This window comes from Vulpes lagopus, chromosome 12 (genome assembly GCF_018345385.1).
Source record: "Vulpes lagopus strain Blue_001 chromosome 12, ASM1834538v1, whole genome shotgun sequence".
Lineage (NCBI taxonomy): Eukaryota > Metazoa > Chordata > Mammalia > Carnivora > Canidae > Vulpes > Vulpes lagopus.
The window spans coordinates 37,994,840-38,015,621 of NC_054835.1; the positions used below are offsets into that span (position 1 = coordinate 37,994,840).

General features: G+C 49.5%; 1 protein-coding gene across 1 annotated transcript in view; it reads right to left on the reverse strand.

The window, feature by feature from the left end:
• Positions 1-20,202, reverse strand: part of PIP4K2B (phosphatidylinositol-5-phosphate 4-kinase type 2 beta) — a 28,348-nt gene extending 8,146 nt beyond the window's left edge. Inside the window, exons 1-7 of the mRNA XM_041724657.1 lie at positions 19,870-20,202; positions 9,409-9,506; positions 5,896-5,992; positions 3,142-3,294; positions 2,182-2,328; positions 1,118-1,156; positions 526-639 (exon numbers count right to left, since the gene is read on the reverse strand). Of these exons, the coding sequence (XP_041580591.1) occupies positions 526-639; positions 1,118-1,156; positions 2,182-2,328; positions 3,142-3,294; positions 5,896-5,992; positions 9,409-9,506; positions 19,870-20,028 (807 nt within the window). The 5' untranslated portion in view covers positions 20,029-20,202. The remainder of the gene's footprint in view (positions 1-525; positions 640-1,117; positions 1,157-2,181; positions 2,329-3,141; positions 3,295-5,895; positions 5,993-9,408; positions 9,507-19,869) is intronic.
• Positions 20,203-20,782: the final 580 nt, after the last annotated feature.

Sequence of the window (20,782 nt, forward strand, 5' to 3'; positions counted from 1 at the left end):
AAGTGAAGAATCCGAGCCACAGAATGGCCTGGTTGTGGATCTTAACAGCTGGCTTCCCGTTGCTCTGATGGCCGACCCCCCTTCCACTATGGGGATACCTCCAGAAAGGAAGGTTACGGGCTTTAGAAAAAGGTGTTGAAACAGATTAGCAAAAAGATAAAGGAAAGCATTCCAACTTGTGCTACAAAGATTCTACTGGCATAATTGTGTCCCCCTGATGGGATACTCATCTGCACCTATACCATTCAAATCACCAGCCTTCCTTTCCAAGAATGTGAAACGTTGTGAATTAAAATTTTCTTGTAAGATTTTATATTTTTTTTTGTAAGATTTTATTTTTAAGTAATCTCTACAACCAATGTGGGGCTTGAATTCACATCCCCAAGATCAAGAGTCACATGCTCCTCCAACTGAGCCTGCCAGGTGCCCCATGAATTCAATTTTTCTTAAGGTTAAAGAGGCTCCTGCTCTGAGGACAAGAGGGGGGCCTCCTCAGCCAAGGTGAAAATAAGGGTTACTAAGTACCTCTACGTCCCGTTTCAGTTTTTCCAGGAAGTTCTTTTTACTCTCCTCTCCCACATGCAGCTTCTGCCCTTCATTGAGGAAGTCGTTGTCTTTGAATGTTGGCAAGTCCTTGGCCTGGGAGAGCAACAGCACTGTTAGGCTGGGTGACCTAATACACTCACCCCAAGAAGTGATGGTACAAAAAGGGGAAGGGTCCTTAGAGCACAGATGGTTAACCTGTCAAATCAATAGGTTCAGCACAGGAGGCTATAGTCTCAGACCTCAAGTAGGCAGGGATGGCAAATATGTGGCATATGTCACACAGTGAGCCTGGACCACGTTGGGGCTCAGGCAGCCACTCCGTGAGTCAAGCTGGACTATGAGACAGAAATCACCAGCCCTGCGGGACTGTGGACAACCCAGCAAGGTTGGAGAGCAAGGCCTAGGCCAGAGATGAGGACAGGCAGGTGCCCAGTGACACAGCACTGACAGACTGCATGTCTGGGAACCAGGCCAGGGGCTGTGGTGGAGGAAGGGACAGGATGGCCGACAGAAGGTGTTTCTGATTCCAAGCGACCCATTCCACACTTGATCGGTACAGGTCCCAGCATACCTTCTCCTTGTCGCTCGCTTCTCTGGCAACAGTAGAGCCCTGAAAGGATAAGAGCCATCAGGAGAGGTCCAGCTGAGGCAAAGTCCGTTGAGCAGGGAAACATGCACCCGTCTTTGGGGAGAGGCAGCAGGTGAACGGAAGGAGGCTGGTTAGAATCCTAGAGGGGCCAGGAGGCAGCAATTTGTTCAACATCCTCTTTTACAGACCACTGTCAGAACTGAGTAGACACGAGGCCTGCGCTCAGCAAACAGGACTGTACTAAGACATAGTCCCTGCCCTCATGGGACTTTCCTTCCAACAGAGGAGACAGGCATTAAGAAGTAGTTACACGATTCATTAATCCATCAATGACATGGGTGCTAGGTGGTACAAGGGAGGACCACACTCTGCAAGCAGGTTGCACAGGGTGGTCTAGGCTGGGGCGGGGCAACGGTCCAGGCTTGCTTCCTGTAGGAAGTGACATCTGAGCCCAGGAAGAAGTAATCAGGTTGAGAAAGGCAGAGATGAACAAAAGGGCAAGGAGGGCAGAGGCTGGGCGGCCAAGAGAGGCACTGGGGAGGAGTAGACCACAGGCCCTGCAGGAATGGAAGAGACAGCACTGTGGCTGTGGCAGGGAGAGAGACAGAGGTGTGAGGTGACGAAGCACGAAGGCAGCTTTCAGAACAGCGGAGCACTACAGCTCACAGACACAAGCGTGTCCCTTTCTGTGTCTAGAGACGTGTTTGTGCTGCTAGTCCACAGTGCCCTCACAGATGCCAGGGTGAGGGTGTCAGCACGCCCATCTCCAGACTGTGACCCTCAGTGTGTACGTCCTACTGACGGGAGCTAAAGAACATCAACTGTGATGTAAATATGGTGCATAACCTCTTGTCATTGTCACCTGGACTTCAAACAGCTTCTGACCCAAAGGAATTAGACACATCAACTCCAGAGTTCCCATTCTGTACCAAAACCTATGCTCCGGAGGCTTTCCTATTCTGTGCAAGGTGGAGCCTCGGCCCCTCCAAGCCTTGGGGGCAGGGGTTGGAGGGCAGCCCCAGAGCTGGAAACGCCAAGCCCTTTACCTTGAGGTCATATTTGCGGTGTACAGTGAGCCGGTGGCTGAACACATTCCTGGTGACCACCATGTAGGTCTCGACACCGTCCACGGTCAAGCGGTACATGCCCAGAAACTGCGGCAGAAGGGTGTTGCCATGACACTCCACGATGAACTAGAGCAGAGGGAGGAAGGTCGGCGGCTGAGGGACAATGAAGACACCGGGATGGACAGGGCTCTCCCCAGGCCTCCAGACCAGTCGTCTTTCAGATGGGTCCCAGGAGGTCCCAGGTCCACGTCCCTGTTGGACTTAAACAGACCACGCCATTCCCACCCCCAGCAGGTTTGGCAGAGGCCTTCTGGCTTCATGTTCCTGGGACTCTGCTGAGACTTCTGTCTGAAATAGGCTTCTGCCACCGGAGAGTCACTGAGGCAGGCTAGGCCAGGGGCATATGGGGGAGATGGAGGCGGGGCTGAGGTCTGGGAAAGAGCAAGGGCCTCCTGCCAGGAGCTCTCAGCCATGCTGTGCCCCAGGGGTTCCAATGGAGCCCCAAAGATCAGCAGTCCCATTCAGCACATTCCAGGTACTCCGGGGAGAGGGCAGCTTTCCCCTAGTTCTCTCCAGGACGGCTTCCTGACTAGTGGAGAGTCGAGATAGAAAGGAAGCTACCCTGCAAGCCCACAGGACCTCATTTAGAAGAAATGTGGCAGGTGCCAGAGTGGGAAACTTCCCGACTCTGACAAGAAACAGCTGTTCAATGGGGACTGAGTGGGTAACATGCCTTCATTTCTCCTTTTTCCCTTTTCACAAGCAGGCTTTTCAGTTCAGCACACGGCCCCAGGGAGAGCCAGGCAGGGCCAAGCGCTTGCATCTCGGGAAGCGGGGACCACCATGAGGGGACTGACCTCTCCCCAGGAAGCTGCCCAGGGGCTCTCTCCTCCCCCTTGCCACCTGTCCTCTACTGCCCAGGCTCGGGACTCACCATACCTGGTGGTATTTCTTTAAGATGTTGTGCATCTCAGCCACATCCTCACTTGACACAGTCTTGATGACAAAGCGTCGGTCGTAGGTGGTGAGGAAACGTGTGCCACACCGGCCCTGGCTGTCACTGTTGATAGGGGCGCTGCGCGTTACTGAGTTCTGAGGGACCAAGACAAAAGCAGGCTGGTCTCGGGAGAAGAACAAGGACTCTGATCTTTACTTGGGCCAGACTGCTCTAAGGCCAACAATGCTGAGACAGGCAGGAACTTACCCACCCCTGGTCTCATGGAAAGTTTGCTTCTCTCCCAAAAGTCCTCCTGAAGAGTGGTAAAGTTGTTCCAGACCACCTGCTCCTAATCCCCGACTGGATGGGCAGAGGGCTGGCTGTGAAACATCTTTCATTCTGACCCCTGAGAACTCCCCTGTCAACTAAATCTCTGCCTCAGGCTGGGCCCTAACCCTGACACCCACAGGTAACCTGACCTTGGGTGAGCCACTTCACCTTTCCACTCCTGAATTTCCTGACCTGGAACACAAGGAGGCAGTCCAGGATGATTTTCCCAGTTTCCTGGGGTGACAAAGACAAAGCTTAGGAAATATTTAAGCAGGCCAGCATAGAGCAGCAATGGGCAGCCACCTCTCTTCCCTGTACATACATGCTGGAGAACCCTTCCCGAAGCAGGCAGGTGTTCCTGGCCTCTCTGCCCAGCACCTCTCCCTGAGAACCTCAAACTCCTGCTTGTCTGTGCAGAGCTATGAGGCAGTTCTGGGGAGCTTTTCTGGCTCTGACACTGCTCCTCCTCGAGGCCCCATTCCCATTAGGATCAGAGAGCAGTAGAAGCCTCCAGAGAGGGTGGAGGGGGAGGTGTGAGTCAAGCAAAGGGATGTGTTCACAAAGCAGACGCTGGGAGAGGACCTTTGAAAGGCGAGGCAGAGAGAGAGGCCCCAGCTGTCCCTATTCCCAAGCAGACACATATAGGGATCTGCTCACAGAAATGCCTCCTCTCCAAGCCCTCTCATCAGCTCTCACCTAGGAGTCCACATTCTGCCTTCACCCAGTGCCTCCTCACAAGACCCTGGGGGCAAGAGGGAGTGCCACTTCTTTTTTTAAAGATCATTTATTCATGATAAACACACACAGAGAGAGTCAGAGACACAGGCAGAGGGAGAAGCAGGCTCCATACAGGGAGCCCAATGTGGGACTCCATCCGGGTCTCCAGGATTATGCCCTGGGCCGAAGGCAGGCACTCAACCACTGAGCCACCCAGGCTGCCCGGAGTGCCACCTTCAAGGGAAGACTCAAGTCTGAGGTGTGAGGCGCTCTCTAAATTAAAAGGACACCCCCAAAATAGGGTGTCCCCAACCCAGAAATGTTGAGTAGGGTACTCAGCCAAGGGCCTCACTCTCCTACTTCTGGTAAGATGTGCAGGTGCCCAGCCTCATGGGGAAGCATGCTTCCATCCCTGCCTAATTTCCAGGCTGCGTGCTTGGATACTCTACACGGTTAGAGACCCCTCCCTGAGCACCACACACCCCGTCTCCCTCAGTCGTGAGCACAGTCACTTGCCCACAAGGTTCGCAGAGAAAAAATGCAGACATGGAAAGGATGTGGTTAGAGCACCAAGGGGAAGGGAAGGAGCCGCAGCAGAAGGAAGATGTCTCGGCAACCTGGGGTTTCAACAGTTGCAAGAGTTTTCAGAAAACCTCCATCTCCAATCAGGTCATGATTTAGCTCAGGGTTTGGTGCTGACAGAAGGGGCCGGAAGCTCTTCCCAGTACCTTAGACACAGCTGTTCTTGAGTATTCCGTCCCTGGCATCTCCTCCTCCTGCCTCCTGGCGCCTTGAGCATTCTGTCCCTGGCATCTCCACCCCTGCCTCCCCATGCCCTCCTCTTGGGGAATGGCATCTCTGCAGGTGGTCCTCCAAGTGGAGGGGAGCAGGGAGGGGCCTCATTGAAGTGCATTCTGCTCCTCAGGAACTACTCCCCGAAAGGCTTGCTGGGATCCGGCCGGCCAGCCGTGAGACAGTACAGTATTTTAAAAGATTTGGACATCCATTTTAAATTTCACTAGGAAATGCACTCCTTTTCTTCTCTCCAGACAACCACAAATCAGCTGTATTTCTTATTGCTAGCAAAGTGAAGTGGAAAATTCTCCCACAGTCATTGGAAGATTGTCTGCCAGGGGCAGAAGGTTGGAGGCAGGTGTGAGGTGGAGCAGGAACAGAAACCACTGAGTAGGAGTCAGACTGTACCATCCCTGATACTGGGACCTGGCATTGTCAGGCCCAGGAGGAACAGTCGCCAGCCACGCCTGCTCCACTCCCGCAGCAGGCCAGGATGCATGTAGGAGGCGGCCTGCGTACCTGGCAAGGTTACACTACCCTGGAAGTCTTCCTTTTCTACTCTGTCTTATCTGTTTTAAGAGGCCTCATCACCCGCTGGCAACAATTCTCTCTCTTAAGAGAGAGAATGTCAGACCAAGATGAAGCAGCTTCTGCAGCCCCGTCCCTCCCGCTGCTCTCTCCCCCACGAGAGGAGCATGAGCCTGCCAGGCAGCTTCAGAAAACACTTCTAGGGTTTTGACCCCTCCAGGAGCCTGCAAGCACCTAGGTAGAGACCAACAGGCTGGAATGGGACAGCACAGGAAAGCATAGCACAAGGACAGTAGACAAGTCTTTCCTCAAATTGTCCCGTGCCTCCTGACCCCACTCCACTCTCTGACCCCTCTGACTTTGAAAAGAAAGCCCATAGCCAGTACCTGGTAATCCTGATCATCAATCCCAAACCTCTCCCGGAGATTCCGGAACACCATGGGGCAGTACTCCTTAAACTTAAAGCGGCTGGGGAGGTTCTCCCTAGGGCAAAGCAGAGAAATGTCTTTGTGAGCCTCTCCTTGTCCATCTAATTCTTACATCAGAACTTCTCTGGGTTTGGTCCACAGGTCACTGGGATCTGAACAATCTGCAGCACTCAGGATGTAGGTTTCTAGGCCCCAGAAATTCTGGAGATGAGTCTGGAAATCTGCACTTTTAACAGACAATCCTGCTGATTCTGAGCATGTAAAAGTTTTTAAACTTCACATCCGTGTGTTCATTTTGTAAAAACTAGTTGAGCTGTATACTTAAAATTTGTGGACTTTTTCTGAGTGTATGGTCTCTTTTGACAAAATTTACATTAAAGGGGAAAAACCCTCACCTGCCAAGAAGTGTGACAGAGTGTAGGTCCATTGCTTAAGAGCTATACTTGCTACATGCAAGTGGCTGCATGTGAACAGCTGCTGTGAGGTGGATGGCAGTCTGGCCACTAAAAGGAGTGGCCTTTCTTGACCCAGGAACCCTCTTCTATCAACACATTCTAAAGATGGTTACATCCAGGAAGCCCTACGCTGGGCTTCCCTTGGGATGGAAGATGAGGGTGCTTTGGGTTGAAGAGGTCCTCAGTCAATTGACTAGGATCCCATTTTTTCAGGAAGCCTTGTCTGTGGGCTGCTGGCACCATCTCCACCCTGCCCACCTGTTAGTCAATAATCCCAGGAGGGGAAGAATCGCCTTGAAGGGATGCCTTCTCTGAATCCTCCACCTTTACAATGTCCCCTTTCTTCGGAACTCCCTTTGAGAAATACGACTCCCTGACTATACTCCAGGATGACATACTTTGAGGAAATAAACAGCAATGGCTTCTCATGAAGGCAGGGGCCTGCTCTGCCTCATGTGCCCTTCTTTTAGTAAACCGCACCATAGTACAATAATTAGCATGTCAACAGTTGTTAAAAGGACAAAAGGGATAAAGAAAGATAAATGAAGAGATTGGACGCTCTGCTTTAGGCCAAGATGTCAAGGTGGTAGAACTTCACCAGAGGCCACAGACCCTGAAATAGGCAACAGTGCAACGTCTTCTTCCAGAGCCCTGAGCCCTGAGCCCTGGGACAGACCCACCTCCTTTCCTGACTCAGGGCCAAGGACTGCCTCTCCTTTCTTAGAAGGTGTAATATTGTGATACAGTAAGAAATATATATTTAGCCTTCATTCCTGTTTTAGGCACAGAGCAACTAAGCCCTTGGAATTTCTGAAGTCATAAGAGCAATAAACATGTCTTTTTTTATTCATAACAAACCCCTTTCAACATTTCAACAAGCCCTGTTACATTCTAGTAATCCTTGTTTCTCAGACTTTCAACCACATCTGAGTTTATGTTAAAAAGGTGACTTTTGGAGGGGGTGATGCTTGGGTGGCTCAGTCAGTTAAGCGTCCGCCTCTTCATCTCAGCTCAGGTCTTCATCTCAGGTTGTGAGTTCAAGCCCTGCACTGGGCTCTACACTGGATGTGGAGCCAACTTTATTATTATTTTTTCTAAGATTTTATTTATTCATGAGAGACACAGAGAGAGAGAGAGGCAGAGACATAGGTAGAGAGAGAAGCAGGCTCCATGCAGGGAGCCTGATGTGGGACTCGATCCTGGGACTCCAGAATCACGCCCTGGGCCGAAGGCAGGTGCTCAACCGCTGAGCCACCCGGGCATCCTATGGAGCCTATTTTAAAAAAAAAAGTGGGGATCCCTGGGTGGCTCAGCGGTTTGGCGCCTGCCTTTAGCCCAGGGTGCGATCCTGGAGTCCCGGGATCGAGTCCCACGTCAGGCTCCCGGCATGGAGCCTGCTTCTCCTTCCTCCTGTGTCTCTGCCTCTCTCTCTCTCTATGATAAATAAATAAATAAATCTTTAAAAAAAATAAAAAATAAAAAATAAATAAAAATAAAAATAAAAATAAAAAGTGACTTTTGGAGAGCCGCATGGTAACTTCTGGAAAGACTTGAGGGCTGGGTGCTGGTTGCCAGGGGAACCAGGAGGCAGGGAGGGGTAAAGGGCTGGGGGGTCAAGCCAATTGCCACTTGCTGATGATTTTATCAATCACGCTTTGCAATGAAGACAGGGCTCAGGAGCTCCAGGCTGGTCAACACGTCTAGGTGTGGGGAGGGTGGTGTACCTAGAGAGGGTCCGGGAGCTTCGTGCCCCTCCTCATACACCTTGCCCCATGCATTTCTTCCATCTGGTTGTTCCTAAGCTGTATCCTTTATAATAAACCCATAATCGAGTAAATAAAATGTTTTACTGCATTCTGTGAGCCGCTTTAGCAAACTCACTGAATCCAGGGGGCGAGAGTCATGGGAATGTGGGACCCACAGTAAGTTGGTCATTAACACAGGTGACAACCTAGACTTCTAACTGGGATCTGAAGGCAGGAGGGCAGTTTTGTGGGGCTGAACCTGAGGGACCTGATGCTAAGTTCAGGTAGATAGTATCAGAGCTGAACTGAATTGGCAGGACACCCTGCTGGTATCCTTCCGAATTGCTTGATTCCGAAAACCCAGTGAAGTGAAATGTGGTGGCAGTGTGAGAGCAGAGCAGAAACAGGAGTCTTTCTTCTATACAGGTAGCCACTTAGCTCTGAAGACAGATGGCTTCTAGAAAAAGATGTTGATATTACTATGGCAGACAGAGGCCACTAAGGGATATTTTCAAACTAAGCTTCCCCTCTAGGCTAACAGTCTGGCAACAGTGGAGTGACAGAGCCCAGCTGGAGGGGTGCCAGAGACCGTGGGACAATGGAAAGTGGTGCCAGGATGCAAGCGCAGAAAGAAGGGTGTGGGCAGCAAGAGCTCCTCCGGATGACCCAAGATGGGCTGAAAAAGTACGGCCTCCCAAGGGCTTAGAGCAGGCCCCACCCTGCATTAGGTGAGATAGCTGCTCCAACCTAGAGATGCCCTTCAGACACCGTCCCAGAAGCCACGAGGAACAAAAGTGGGAGGAATTACTTTGGATGGCACCCTTGGGCACCATGGTCAGCCTGTGGCTCACACACCCATCGGTAGAGAGAAGAGCTTGGCTGCATCCTGGGCCAGCAACATGTCTGGCAGCTTCTTGCCACAGACGAAGATCAAGATAGGGCCACTGTTGTCAGCCTCACAGTAGATACCACAGCTCGTGAGCAGCTCACTGCTACCTAATCTGGCCCCAGATGAATCACCCTGGCCCGAACCACATGCCCTGAGGGACCCTGGAGGTAGGTGGATACAGGAGATGACAGAATGACACAAACAGGAGAGGCACATAATGAATGCATTTTCCCAGCCAGTTTGTCAGCACTGAGATCCAGGTGTCGCTGTCACACCCTGCCAGGTGCTGGCTTGGCACTGCCATGTGCAAGTTTCCAGAAGTTCTCTGCCTTGAGGGAAAGGACTACCCACAAAACCTGGGCCCACTCAGGAGGCCACTTACTTATTGAAGAGATGATTGTCCACCTTGATCTTGCTGTATGCTTTGAAGTCATCCGGCATTAGCATGACAGGGACAGGGACATTGCTCAGCTCATTGATCTGCAAAGCAAGGGAAAAGCAACGTTCTCAGCCAGGAGGCCACCTGCCTCAGAGACACAATATGCCACAATGTGAATGCCACCATCTTACCAAAAACATGTCCATGGATTCCCTCCTTGCCTTTATTTCTGCTCTTCTTTTCAAATAAGTTCCTAACCCATCTCCACCTATTGAAATTCTCCCCACCTGCTAAGTTCCAGCTCAAAAGGCACCTATTCCATGAAGCTTTCCATGATTCTCCAGACCATAAATGTTCTTCTTCATTCTGGAATTCCTGTGCTTGTATCCATCCTTTGGCCATAACACAATCTCCCTCATATCATGGTTAATGCTTATAAACCTCGCAAGCAAAAAAAAAAAAAAAAAAAAAAAAAAAAAAAAAAAAACCTCGCAAGCTTGCTAGACTATAAGTGAGGCAAGACTGTATTACTGATCTTTTTAAGCAAAGGTCATCTAACTGATCTCTGGAGGTTCCTTCAGGGTTGGCCCGGTGATTTGCTTATGGCAGGTACAATATAAATATTTGTTAAATGTAGCAATAAGTGGATCAATGAATAAACATTACACAACCTATGTGGGTACTGAGGCCTTTAACATCTTTATACAAATTGTGGGTCACCCGAGATGTCAGGATGGGGTAGGAAAAAAAGCTGGATGAGTTTGTGTGGGTATGTAACTCATCTCCAAAGTAAAGGATCAAATTTAAAGTGAGAAGAAGAGGTAGACATCTGGCCACTGGCTCACTCTTACTCTCTGATTAAAACAGGGCCAGTTCCTAAAGCCATGTCCTGCATTATACTGAACTGGAGGAGATGGGGTAGGATGCCTTGCCCCCACTGCAAGCAAACCTTCCCATTGGCTTTCATCCCTCTTAAGGGAGCTGGAGGCTGACAGGGAGCTGGCTTCCCATTGGCACAGAGCTCAGAGAGTATACCCTGCCCTTCCCTGTCCCCAGCTTAGCCAATTAGTGGTCTAATTAGCCACAGATGTCCTCTCCCCTCACAGCAGAGTATTTGACATTTGACCCTCAACCCAGTTGCCACTAATGCATTCAGGATTTACAGAGGAAACCTTAGGTCTGCCTTAATGGATGGGGGGGAGGGGATGCACAGCCTTAGGTCTTCCAGAAACTTTCCTTGCAAATCCTATTATCTCAATGAGGCCCATGTGGCCGTGAGGGGATAACCGAGAGTCATTAGGAGCACAAATAGGGGAAACAGCATTTAATTTGCTGCCCCTTTCATGCTCCAAACCTTTTTTATTTAGAAATGTCAGAGGACGGAAGATGTTCAAATTAATGCAGTATCTGGGCTAGGGAACCCTACTTTTCTAGCAGTGGTGAAAAACCTAATTTGCTCCTGGGGAAATGAAGGAAGGCACAGGCATGTGTATATATGGGGAGGCGGCAGAAACTGGCAGTGGGGCAGAGACTCAATAAACTCCTGGCACAAAGTGATGAGCACAGACACAAGAGTATATCCTGTATGAGTCTATTTACATGAAATTCTAGAACAGGCATCTACAGTGAGAGAAATCCAGTAAGAGGCTGCCTCGGTTGGCTGGGGGCAGCTGACTATAAAGGGACATAAGAGATTTGATTCTGGAGTGACAGAAGTGTTCTACGTATTGTTTGGGGTGATAATTACATGACCATATATACATCTATCGAAATTCATCAAACCAGACACTGAAAATTCTCAGCACCCAGGTCTATGGTACCCACCACACCGGCTTACCAGCCACATGAAAAAAAAAAAAAACCACACCAATTCCCATTCCAGGGGGTGCTCACAAGGGAACCTGACTGTGAAGTGTGTGCCTACAGAGGAAACCATTCCACTTCCTTGTTTTCCCTCCAACAGAAACAATTCATGGTAGCTGTCCCACTTCCTTTTTCCTGGCATGTATTGCTTGCTTGGCTTGGACAGTTGAAGAAGTTAAGAAGTTCATGGCTCTTGTGTAACCCCACCTTTTCTATTTTCTAGTTCATCTTCCACACTGGCTCAAAGAGCATGATTTTATACAGAATGTTCTAGAATGTACTACTCATTGATTCTGGGTTAGTCTAAAATCTAGATTTGGTGTGAAGGCCAGGGCTTGATGTGAGAACAACTAGAAAAGACTGAAGCCCTTACCTGAGAGCCAGCCAGGGTGGATTTTTCTAACGGCAGCTATTCAAGAATGCTCTATTCGTTAATTCTCTTAACTTTTGATTCCACCTACTTCAGAAGGTCGTAAATTAGTCAGTTTTTCGTTCTCCCTTCATCTCAATTCTTGACTACACAACCCAATGGCAGGAGATTTCTGAGATAATTTTTGGCGAACAATCCATATATATGAACTAGGTAGGCTCACCCTTCATTTCCACTGGGCCCATGCAGATGATTCACTCTAGGGATTAGCTGTACTATTTTTTAGTTGTGCTAAATTCTATCGCCCCAGAGAGTTCTAGCCAATTTCAATTGAACAAGCACTTAATAAGATACCTACTACATGCTTCACTTCATGTCAGGGACGAGGGGGCACACTGCACACTGTGCACACAAAAAGGAGGAGGCTTATTCTCTTATCTGGGAGATGAGACAGACTCATGGCACAGAGAAACTCAAAATCAAGTAGTATACAATGAGTGCGAACACGGGGAAGTGACAGCAAGAACAGCTGAGGGTGAGGTTAATATGGCCACAAAGACTCCTGGCCCTCACACATCAGGCTAGAAACAGAGCACCTAATGCCTCTCCTGGTTTTGCCAAGAGCACCTGACACTGGAAGACTACAAGATCATGTTATACTCCCACTGAAGATCTTCCATGGCTCCTCATCAATCCCAGGGTAAAGTTTCACCTTCTTAGCCTGGCATTTAAGGCCTTTCCTGACCTGGCTCAGACTCTGATCTGACAAACTCCTTTTCAGTTAACTTCTAACTGCAAATGTATTGAGGGCCTTACTATATATGCCAGGACTGTGCCAGAGCTGGCGATACAACAATGAGAAGGTGGGCTCTGTCCAGCTGGGAAAACAGACAACAAAGAATACAATGTGATGAGTGCTGCAGAGTTATGAATAAAGGGAGGGGGGAAAAACAGGTGAAGAAATCGGTGCTGCCTGGGGGTAGGACTCCCAAGAGCTGTTTGCTAGAGAAAGCTGTAGAGAAATGAATACATGTGAGAAAGGCCTAGGACGGTAGTTCTCAAAAAAAAAAAAAAAAAAAAGAGAGAGAGAGAGAGAGAGAGGGAGAGGGAGAGGGAGAGGGTAGGGGGTAGGGGGAAGGGAATCCCCAGGTAGTGGAAAGAGACCCAAGACTCAAGAGCTTAAGTACGGTGTGTGGCGGTAGACTGACAGGTGGCAGGGTAGGATAGAAGTTCTAAGGAGTGCATGGAAAGAACATAGGAAGATAGGGGAATGGCCTAGCCTATGATTAATATTAATAAATAACAGCTGCTTCTTTTTAATGAATACCTAGAAGTGGTTGGGGCTTTATGTTATATATTACATATCATAGGCAATGTTATATATTATATATCATAGGCATCACATAGATATCACATATTCTGTGCTATTATTTCTATTTTTTTTAAAGATTTATTTATTTATTTTTATTTATGATAGACACAGAGAGAGAGAGAGAAAGAGGCAGAGACACAGGAGGAGGGAGAAGCAGGCTCCATGCTGGGAGCCTGATGTGGGACTCCAAGATCGCACCCTGGGCCAAAGGCAGGCGCCAAACCACTGAGCCACCCAGGGATCCCCTATTTCTATTTTTTTTAAAGAATTTATTTATTTATTCATGAGAGACACACAGAGAGAGAGAGACGGGGCAGAGACACAGGCAGAGGGAGAAGCAGGCTCCATGCAGGGAACCTGATGTGGGACTCGATCCCGGGACTCCAGGATCACGCCCTGGGCTGAAGGCAGCGCTAAACTGCTGAGCCACCTGGGCTGCCCTGTGCTATTATTTCTAATACTTAATTGCCACACTAATTGTTATTAATCTGATTTTGCAAAAGAAGTTCAAGAAACCTTCCTCAAGGTCACACAGACAGGATGTGCAGAGTCAGAATTTGCTCCCAGGTCTGTCTGGTGCCCACACCTTGGCTCTGTATACAGTGCTATGTGAGCCTTCTTCTGGATAGCTAACTTGACTGAGGCAGTGTTCCCCATTCCTTGCTTCTCTCCTAATAATCTGCAAGGAAAGTGTTTCTGCTCATCTTACAGAAAAGTAAAATGAAGCTCCAAAGCTATTAGTAAGGGGCAGAGCTTGGATTTAAACTTAGATTTGTCCACTATAAAAACCTAGACTTGACTATGCAGGAAATGGGAAGTATTCTTGGGTTCAAGTCTGGGAATTCACACGATAAAACGGGTGATACAGAAAGGTATCCTGGAATCAAAATCAAGCAGGGATTGGAAAAGGTTAAAATAAGCAGTAAGGCCATTTATAGGGCCACTTTAGTAGTTCAGGTGATAGACTATGGCAGCAGGAAGAGAAGAAAGGATAAAGCTAATAGAATCATCCAAGATCTGGCTAAATGACACTTCCTCTATGAGAGCTACCCTGTCTTCCCCAGGTTGAATTAGATGCTCACTTCTCTGTGCATCTTTATATCCCAAATGGCACATTCATTTTGGGCAACTGTTTGCTTACATGTTTGATTCTTCCACAAGGCTGTGAAGCCCGAGAAGGAAGAAAATATGGTATCCATGTTTATGCACAACAACTGGCACAGAGTAGCTGCACAATACATACTGGCTAGGGGGATGGATGGCTAGAAAAAGGGGACTGAAGTATGGCTAACTCCAGGATAAAGAGAAAAGAGACAGCAAAGCTGTTGTGACCATACCAAAGACTCGGTCTGGAGGGTGGGAATGAAGGTTAAAGTTGGCTATGGAGTCTATGACCAGACTGTAAAGAGTCTTTTTTTTTTTTTAAAGATGTGTTTATTTATTTATTCATGAGAGACACAGAAAGAGAAAGAGAGAGAGGCAGAGACACAGGCAGAGGAAGAAGCAGGCTCCATGCAGGGAGCCTGATGCAGGACTCCATCCCAGGACTCGATCCCGGGACTCCAGGATCACACCCTGAGCCAAAGGCAGCCGCTCAACCGCTGAGCCACCCAGGCGTCCCTATAAAGAATCTTAAATAGCAGAGAGAGAAGAGTAAACTTTATGTGGTAGACAAAGGAAAGTAACTAAAAGTTCTGAAGCATGAAAGGTCATGACTTCTTGAATGTTTCAGGAAGATGTGTCTGTCCTCTATTATCTAGCATAATCCTGGGCCGACCCCTCTCACCTTCAGCATAAGCACACTTGTGGGATGCATATTCATTCAAGTGTCATGCTAAGTACAACATATTAGGATGGTAAATCTGCTGTATCTCACAACATGTAAGTGATTTTTGGATTATCCACATGATTAACTCCAGGAGCCATCAGCATAAACAATAAGGAGGCTAAACGAGTTGAGTAAGAAATTCAGGAGCAGAGAATTCACTCCACACTGATCCTACTGAGATGAAAATTCAGTCACTAGTTCCAGTCTGTTGAACTTCTGAGTCCAGAAGCCTCTACTTCCCTATGTGACCTTCATAGGAATTGTTACCCAGGAGGTGTGGGCAGGGCATGCAGGTTTCCTGATTTGTCCTGCGATTTTGTGGGTGGCTCAGCAATAAGCTGGCTACAGCAGACAATCATGTTCACCTGCCACCATCAGAAAATATGAAATACTGAAAAACCCTAAAACCAAGGAAGTCCAGGCAACACCTCAAGTTAGAGAGGGAAGTGGGCAAGAACAGAGCCACAGGTGCCAACAAATTCACTCCTAGGTTTATTCCTCCTTTTTCACACCCTGGTTTTTCTTCTCTTCCTGTTCTCCATGAGGTGGAAAGGTCTGGTGAAGGGCAAATTTGTCAAAGGTCTCACCAGAGCAGGAATATTTACCAAAGATTTTCAAAGTAGCAGAGCAAGAGAAAAAGGCAGGTAAAAGAAGTTCTAGGTCTGCATTAAGCAAAGAAAATGCATGGACAGAATGGGGGTGGAGTGTGGGAGAGAATGGAGACTTAAGAATGAATCTGTTCCTTACACCACAAACAGAAATTAATTCAAAATGGATTACAGAGACTGAGACGCCTGAGTGGCTCAGCGGTTGAGCGTCAGCCTTCAGCTCGGGGCCTGATCCCAGGATCCAGGATCGAGTCGCACATCAGGCTGCTTGTGAGGAGCCTGTTTCTCTGACTCTGCCTGTGTCTCTGTCTCTCTCTCTGTATCTCTCATGAATAAATAAATAAAAATCTTTTTTAAAAATGGATTACAGACCTAAATGTAAGAGCTAAAACTATGAGAGTTTTTCTTAGAATATTGGAGTAAATTTTCATGACCTTGGGTGAGGGAAAGCCTTCTTAGATATGCACCAAAAGTGCAAGCAAAGAAAATACATAAATGGACTTTATCAAAATTTAAAAACCTGAGCTTCAAAAGGTACCATCAAGAAAGTATAAAAGAAAAAAAGAAAGTATAAAAGATAATCCAAAGAACAGGAGAAGATACTTGCAAATCATATATCTAATAAGGGACTTGTACCTAAACTATACAAAGAACTCTTATAACTCCAGGGGCACCTGGGTGGCTCAATCAGTTAAGCTTTTGCTTTCTCATGATCTCAGGGTCCTGGGATCAAGCCCCACATCTGGCTCCCTGCTCAGCGTTTCCTTCTCCCTCTGCCCTTCACTGCCTCCCCCCACCCCAACTAGTGCTGGAGTTCTATAAAAACAAACAAACAAACAAACAAACAAACAAAAAACCCTCTTAATAACTCAACAATGAAAAGATAACCCAATTTAAAACTGGGCAAAAATGTTTTTTAAAAATGGACAAAGGAGGGCAGCCTGGGTGGCTCAGTGGTTTAGCGCCGCCTTTAGCCCAAGGCCTGATCCTGGAGACCCGGGATCCAGTCCCACATTGGGCTCCCTGCATGGGGCCTGCTTCTCCCTCTGCCTGTGTCTCTGCCTCTCTCTGTGTGTCTCTCATGAATAAATAAATAAAATCTTAAAAAAAAAAGACAAAGGATCTTAATTGACGTTTCTCTGAGGAAAATATACAAATGGCCAATAAGCACATGAAAAGATACTCAACACCATTAATTATCAAGGAAATATAAATCATAATTACAATGAGGTAACGCTTCGCACCCACCAATGTGGCTATAATAAAAAAGACAATTACAAGTGTTGTGGATGTGCAGAGAAGTGCAAGGATGAGAACCTGGACCCACACACACACACTCTGCTAGTGGAAATGTACAATGATGCAGTCACTTTGAAGAACAGTCTAGCAGGTTCCAATATAGTTGAATACAGTTACCACCAATTGCTCCTATTCCTTGTGACCACCTGAGTGACGTTTCATGCATACCTGGTTTCTAAAACCAGCAGGTTATCAAGCCAGGTCTGCCTCCTCTTGCAGGTCTCCATGCCCCTCTGGTCTCCATGCCCCTCTCTAGGGAAATCTCTTCTCTAATTCCAGAGCCTCTACACTGTATTTCATCCACTAAAACACTAGTGTTCTCTCTTTACTAGTTCTTCCCTGACAGAGCTAAAGTCTTCTTCTTCTTCTTCTTCTTTTTTAAGTTTTATTTAAGTAAACTCTACACCCAACATGGGGCAAAAACTTGCGACCAAGAGCCATGTGCTTCACTGACTAAGCCAGCCAGGCACCCTAGATCCTGTTTCCTATACTCTCTCTCTACAAAGTCCACAGGCTGCAACTCTTGTCCAAGAGAGGAGCTCCTGTGACAACACCAAGCTCAAAAACCTCTCTTTTTCCACCTGGAAGTAAATCAACCACATCAGGAAAGAGTGACTTTTGCTCTCGATAAAGATATATATCCATCCTTCATATCTCATCCACCATCAGCCATAGAGTATCATGCTCTAAATACCTAAAAGGGGGAGGAATTAAAGAATCAAAGAAATGTGACATCTGAAACCTCAGATTGCAAAAAGTGGCAAAAGTGGGCTTCTGAAGGAAGGTAACCTCTCAGAAAGGCAAGCAATCCACCAAGAACTATGTGGTCCTGACCCCCTGGAGAACCACAAGATTTTATACCACTCTTCTTCTGGGGAGATGCCTCCATTTCCCAGATGGAAATCCTAGAGTTCTAGACCTTACCTCAGGTCCAGATGAAACACTAAATGCTAGGACCAGGTGGCCTGCACAACTTGCCCTGTCCAGGGAGCTATGCCAGTGCCTTTCCCCTGAGGCGCCCACTCATTACGCCCAGAACCTTGGGTCTTGCTTAAAGTCAATGCCTTTCCAGCTAGCCCTCCAACTTTCCTTCAAGTTGGCAAAGAAAGAGGGTGACTGCCTAGTCCAAGAAAGTAAGACTCACAGATGCCTATCCATCTACCATTCAGAAGCCCCAATCTAGGCAGACTCACTGCTTGCGTATCAGAACACCCAACATCACACACACTCCCATGAGCTGGCATGCACAGGCACACACACCTGAGCGTACATTTTGAGTTCCCTAACAAGACCATAATCCCCACCTATCCCAGCACTGGGCTGAGAAACAGAATAAGGACCAGAAGGCACAGAAAGCGAGACCTACCATTCAAGCACTACTGCTGAATAACAGTCCGTGGTGCCGGACAATGAGCTGCATCTTTTGCTGTGGCCATGGGTGAGCTAATTTTCCACCTGGGGTCTCCATTTCTTCGTGTATAAAGTAAGGGACCCAAGGTAGGTAGGTGTACTATTCCAGTGTAGGAGCTGTTAAGAGCCTCCACCAGTTCTTATACAGACAGGATGCTTTCTAGTGAGAAACAGGCTGTGGAACAAAATCAAGGACTGACTTCCAGGCAGAGACACAAGGTCCACATTTTGATGACCCAGTTTCCCTTGCAATGTTGTCGGATGACCCCTGAAGCAGCAGAAAGCAGGAGAAACAAAGTCCGCTGGACTACTGGCCCAAAACAGCTTCCAGGGGTCTGGACATTAAACCAGTACTACTCCCTACTCTGGCCAGGACTCTCACCAGAGTGAGGTTACTGAAAACAGTAACCTGCCCAAGACCAAAACACCAATAGCGACCTCACCCCCATACATATGCACTTTTCTGTATTAGATGCAAAGATCTAAAACTCTGGCTCAGACTAAGGTTCATCCGCCTCCAGCCAAAGGCTCCTCTACCAAAGCAAAGCAAAAAGTCTCGCTGGCCTCAGGTCCCTCTGTCAGCATCTGATCTTGTGGGCAATTTCAAGTGCTCTGAAAAGTCAGGGTGCCTAAAGAACTGAAATTAACAGGAAACCCAAGCTATTAGCTCCATCTTCCTCATTCCAAACCTGTAGTTGGTGAAGTTGGGTGTTTCAGGTCCTTTTATTTCCTCTGCTCATTCCTGGCGTTGGGACTCACAGTGCAAACGGTCAGAAGGCAAGGAGCGAGTGGTTGGAAAAGAAAAAAGACCCTCAACAAACGGCACAAAGTCCTCCAGCTCAAGCGCTAATGCTGGGCTCCAACTTCCTAATGGGACATTCTCAAGCACCCTAAGGGTCCAGAGATCACCCTCTCATCCTAACTTCTGCCCATTACCACAGCTTTCATGATCATACAACAGAAAGCTCAATAAAAGAGAAGTCAACGTCTTTGACATGAATACGACAGGAGAATGCAGGAAGCCACATTATTTCTACTGCGGAGAGTCTTCCTTATAATCAGGCCTCACCTTCTCTCAAATGGTTACATTCTCTCTTCTCCCTAACCTAGGAAGACCCCGGTAAAGAGTCGGTGGTTCAAGGAAGCCTGTGCTTCTCCAGTTGATATATCTTGTTCAAGAAGAAAAAAAGGAAACCCAGGGAGGATTTCTACAGTCAGGGGTAAGGTCTGGAGGATGGGAAACTTTAAGCAGCCGCACCAACCAAATAACCAGAAACGGAGGAACATTCAGGCAGGCCGATGCCACCTGCCCTGTCAACTGGACAGTGAGCTGGTCGCCAGTTAAAGAACAAGGGGGTAAAACACATGCAACACACAGGGTGAGGGGATGAAAGCGGCTCCGCCGCACCCAGGCCTTCCCCCTGCGCTCCAGGGACTGCCCGTAGCGAGCAAGCCAGACGCAGGAAGCTGGAGGGGCTGGAAGGAAGGGAGGGGGCGACGGCATACCACCGTCGGAGACACCAGGCCTCGCGTGGCGCGCGGGGAGTGCACACCCGGCCGGGACGGTGTGCAAGGGCGGGGTGGGCGTGCAAGCGGCTGGGCGAGGGGCTGCGGGCGTCCCCGTCAGGGCCCGCGGGGCGACGGCCGGGCCTGCGGGGGGCGTGGGAGCGCGCGGGGCCGCGCTCCGAGGGGCGCGCGCGGGGGAGCTGGTTACCGTGTGGTTCACCCCCCACATCAGGACGCTGAGGATCGGCTCGCTGGCCCGGAATAGCTTCACTTTCTGGCACACGAAATGCTTCTTCTTGGTCTTGGTCTTGCTGGCGCTGAGCGGCGCCACCGCCACCGCCGTGGTGCTGGTGCAGTTGGACGACATGCCCGGGGCGGCGGCGGCGGCGGCGGCGGCGGCGGTGGCGGCGAAAGGGGGGGCGGCCGAGACGGCGCACAAGCCAGCGGCCCCAGGCCTCCCCGGGACCGATCCCCACCCCCGCTCCCTCACCGCGCCATGGTCGCGCCCGTCCCGTTACCTCCCCACCCCGCCCCGGTGGTTTCGTCCGCCCCGCGCCCCGCCCCCACGCCCCGCCCCGCCCCGCCCCCGGGCGCTGCCGCCACCGCCCCGCCGTCACTAGGTTCGCTTCTCCCCGCCCGAGTGGTAGCGCCCGCCCCGGGGAGGCAGCGGCCGCCCCGCCCGGCCCTCCTCCCCGGGCCTGACGGAAACCAGGCTGGCCTGGAGACGCCTCAGAGCCCCGCACCGCAACGGGGAGGGGAGAAGGGCTGGGGCTAGGGTCGCTGTCTATCACGGGAGAGTCCTCCTGTCCGGGTTCCCCCTCCCCCCCGCCAAAGCCCAGACTTGGCTCTTTCCCTCAACCTGACGTGCCAAGATGGCGGCGGCGCCACAGCTCCGTAGGGGAGGAGGGGCGGGAATGCGAGGAGGGTGGGACGTACCATCCCACCCCGGGGGAGAGAGGCGGAACACAGCAGGGGGAAAAGAAGTCCAGCCGGGAGAGCCAAGGAACGCCCCCTCGCTCCACCCGTGCGTGGATCTTCCCACTCCCCAGGACCTGGCGCGCACTCCAGCCGCAGGTCACGCCCCTTTCCCCCGGGTCCAATGACAGCCGCGGGCCGGGAGC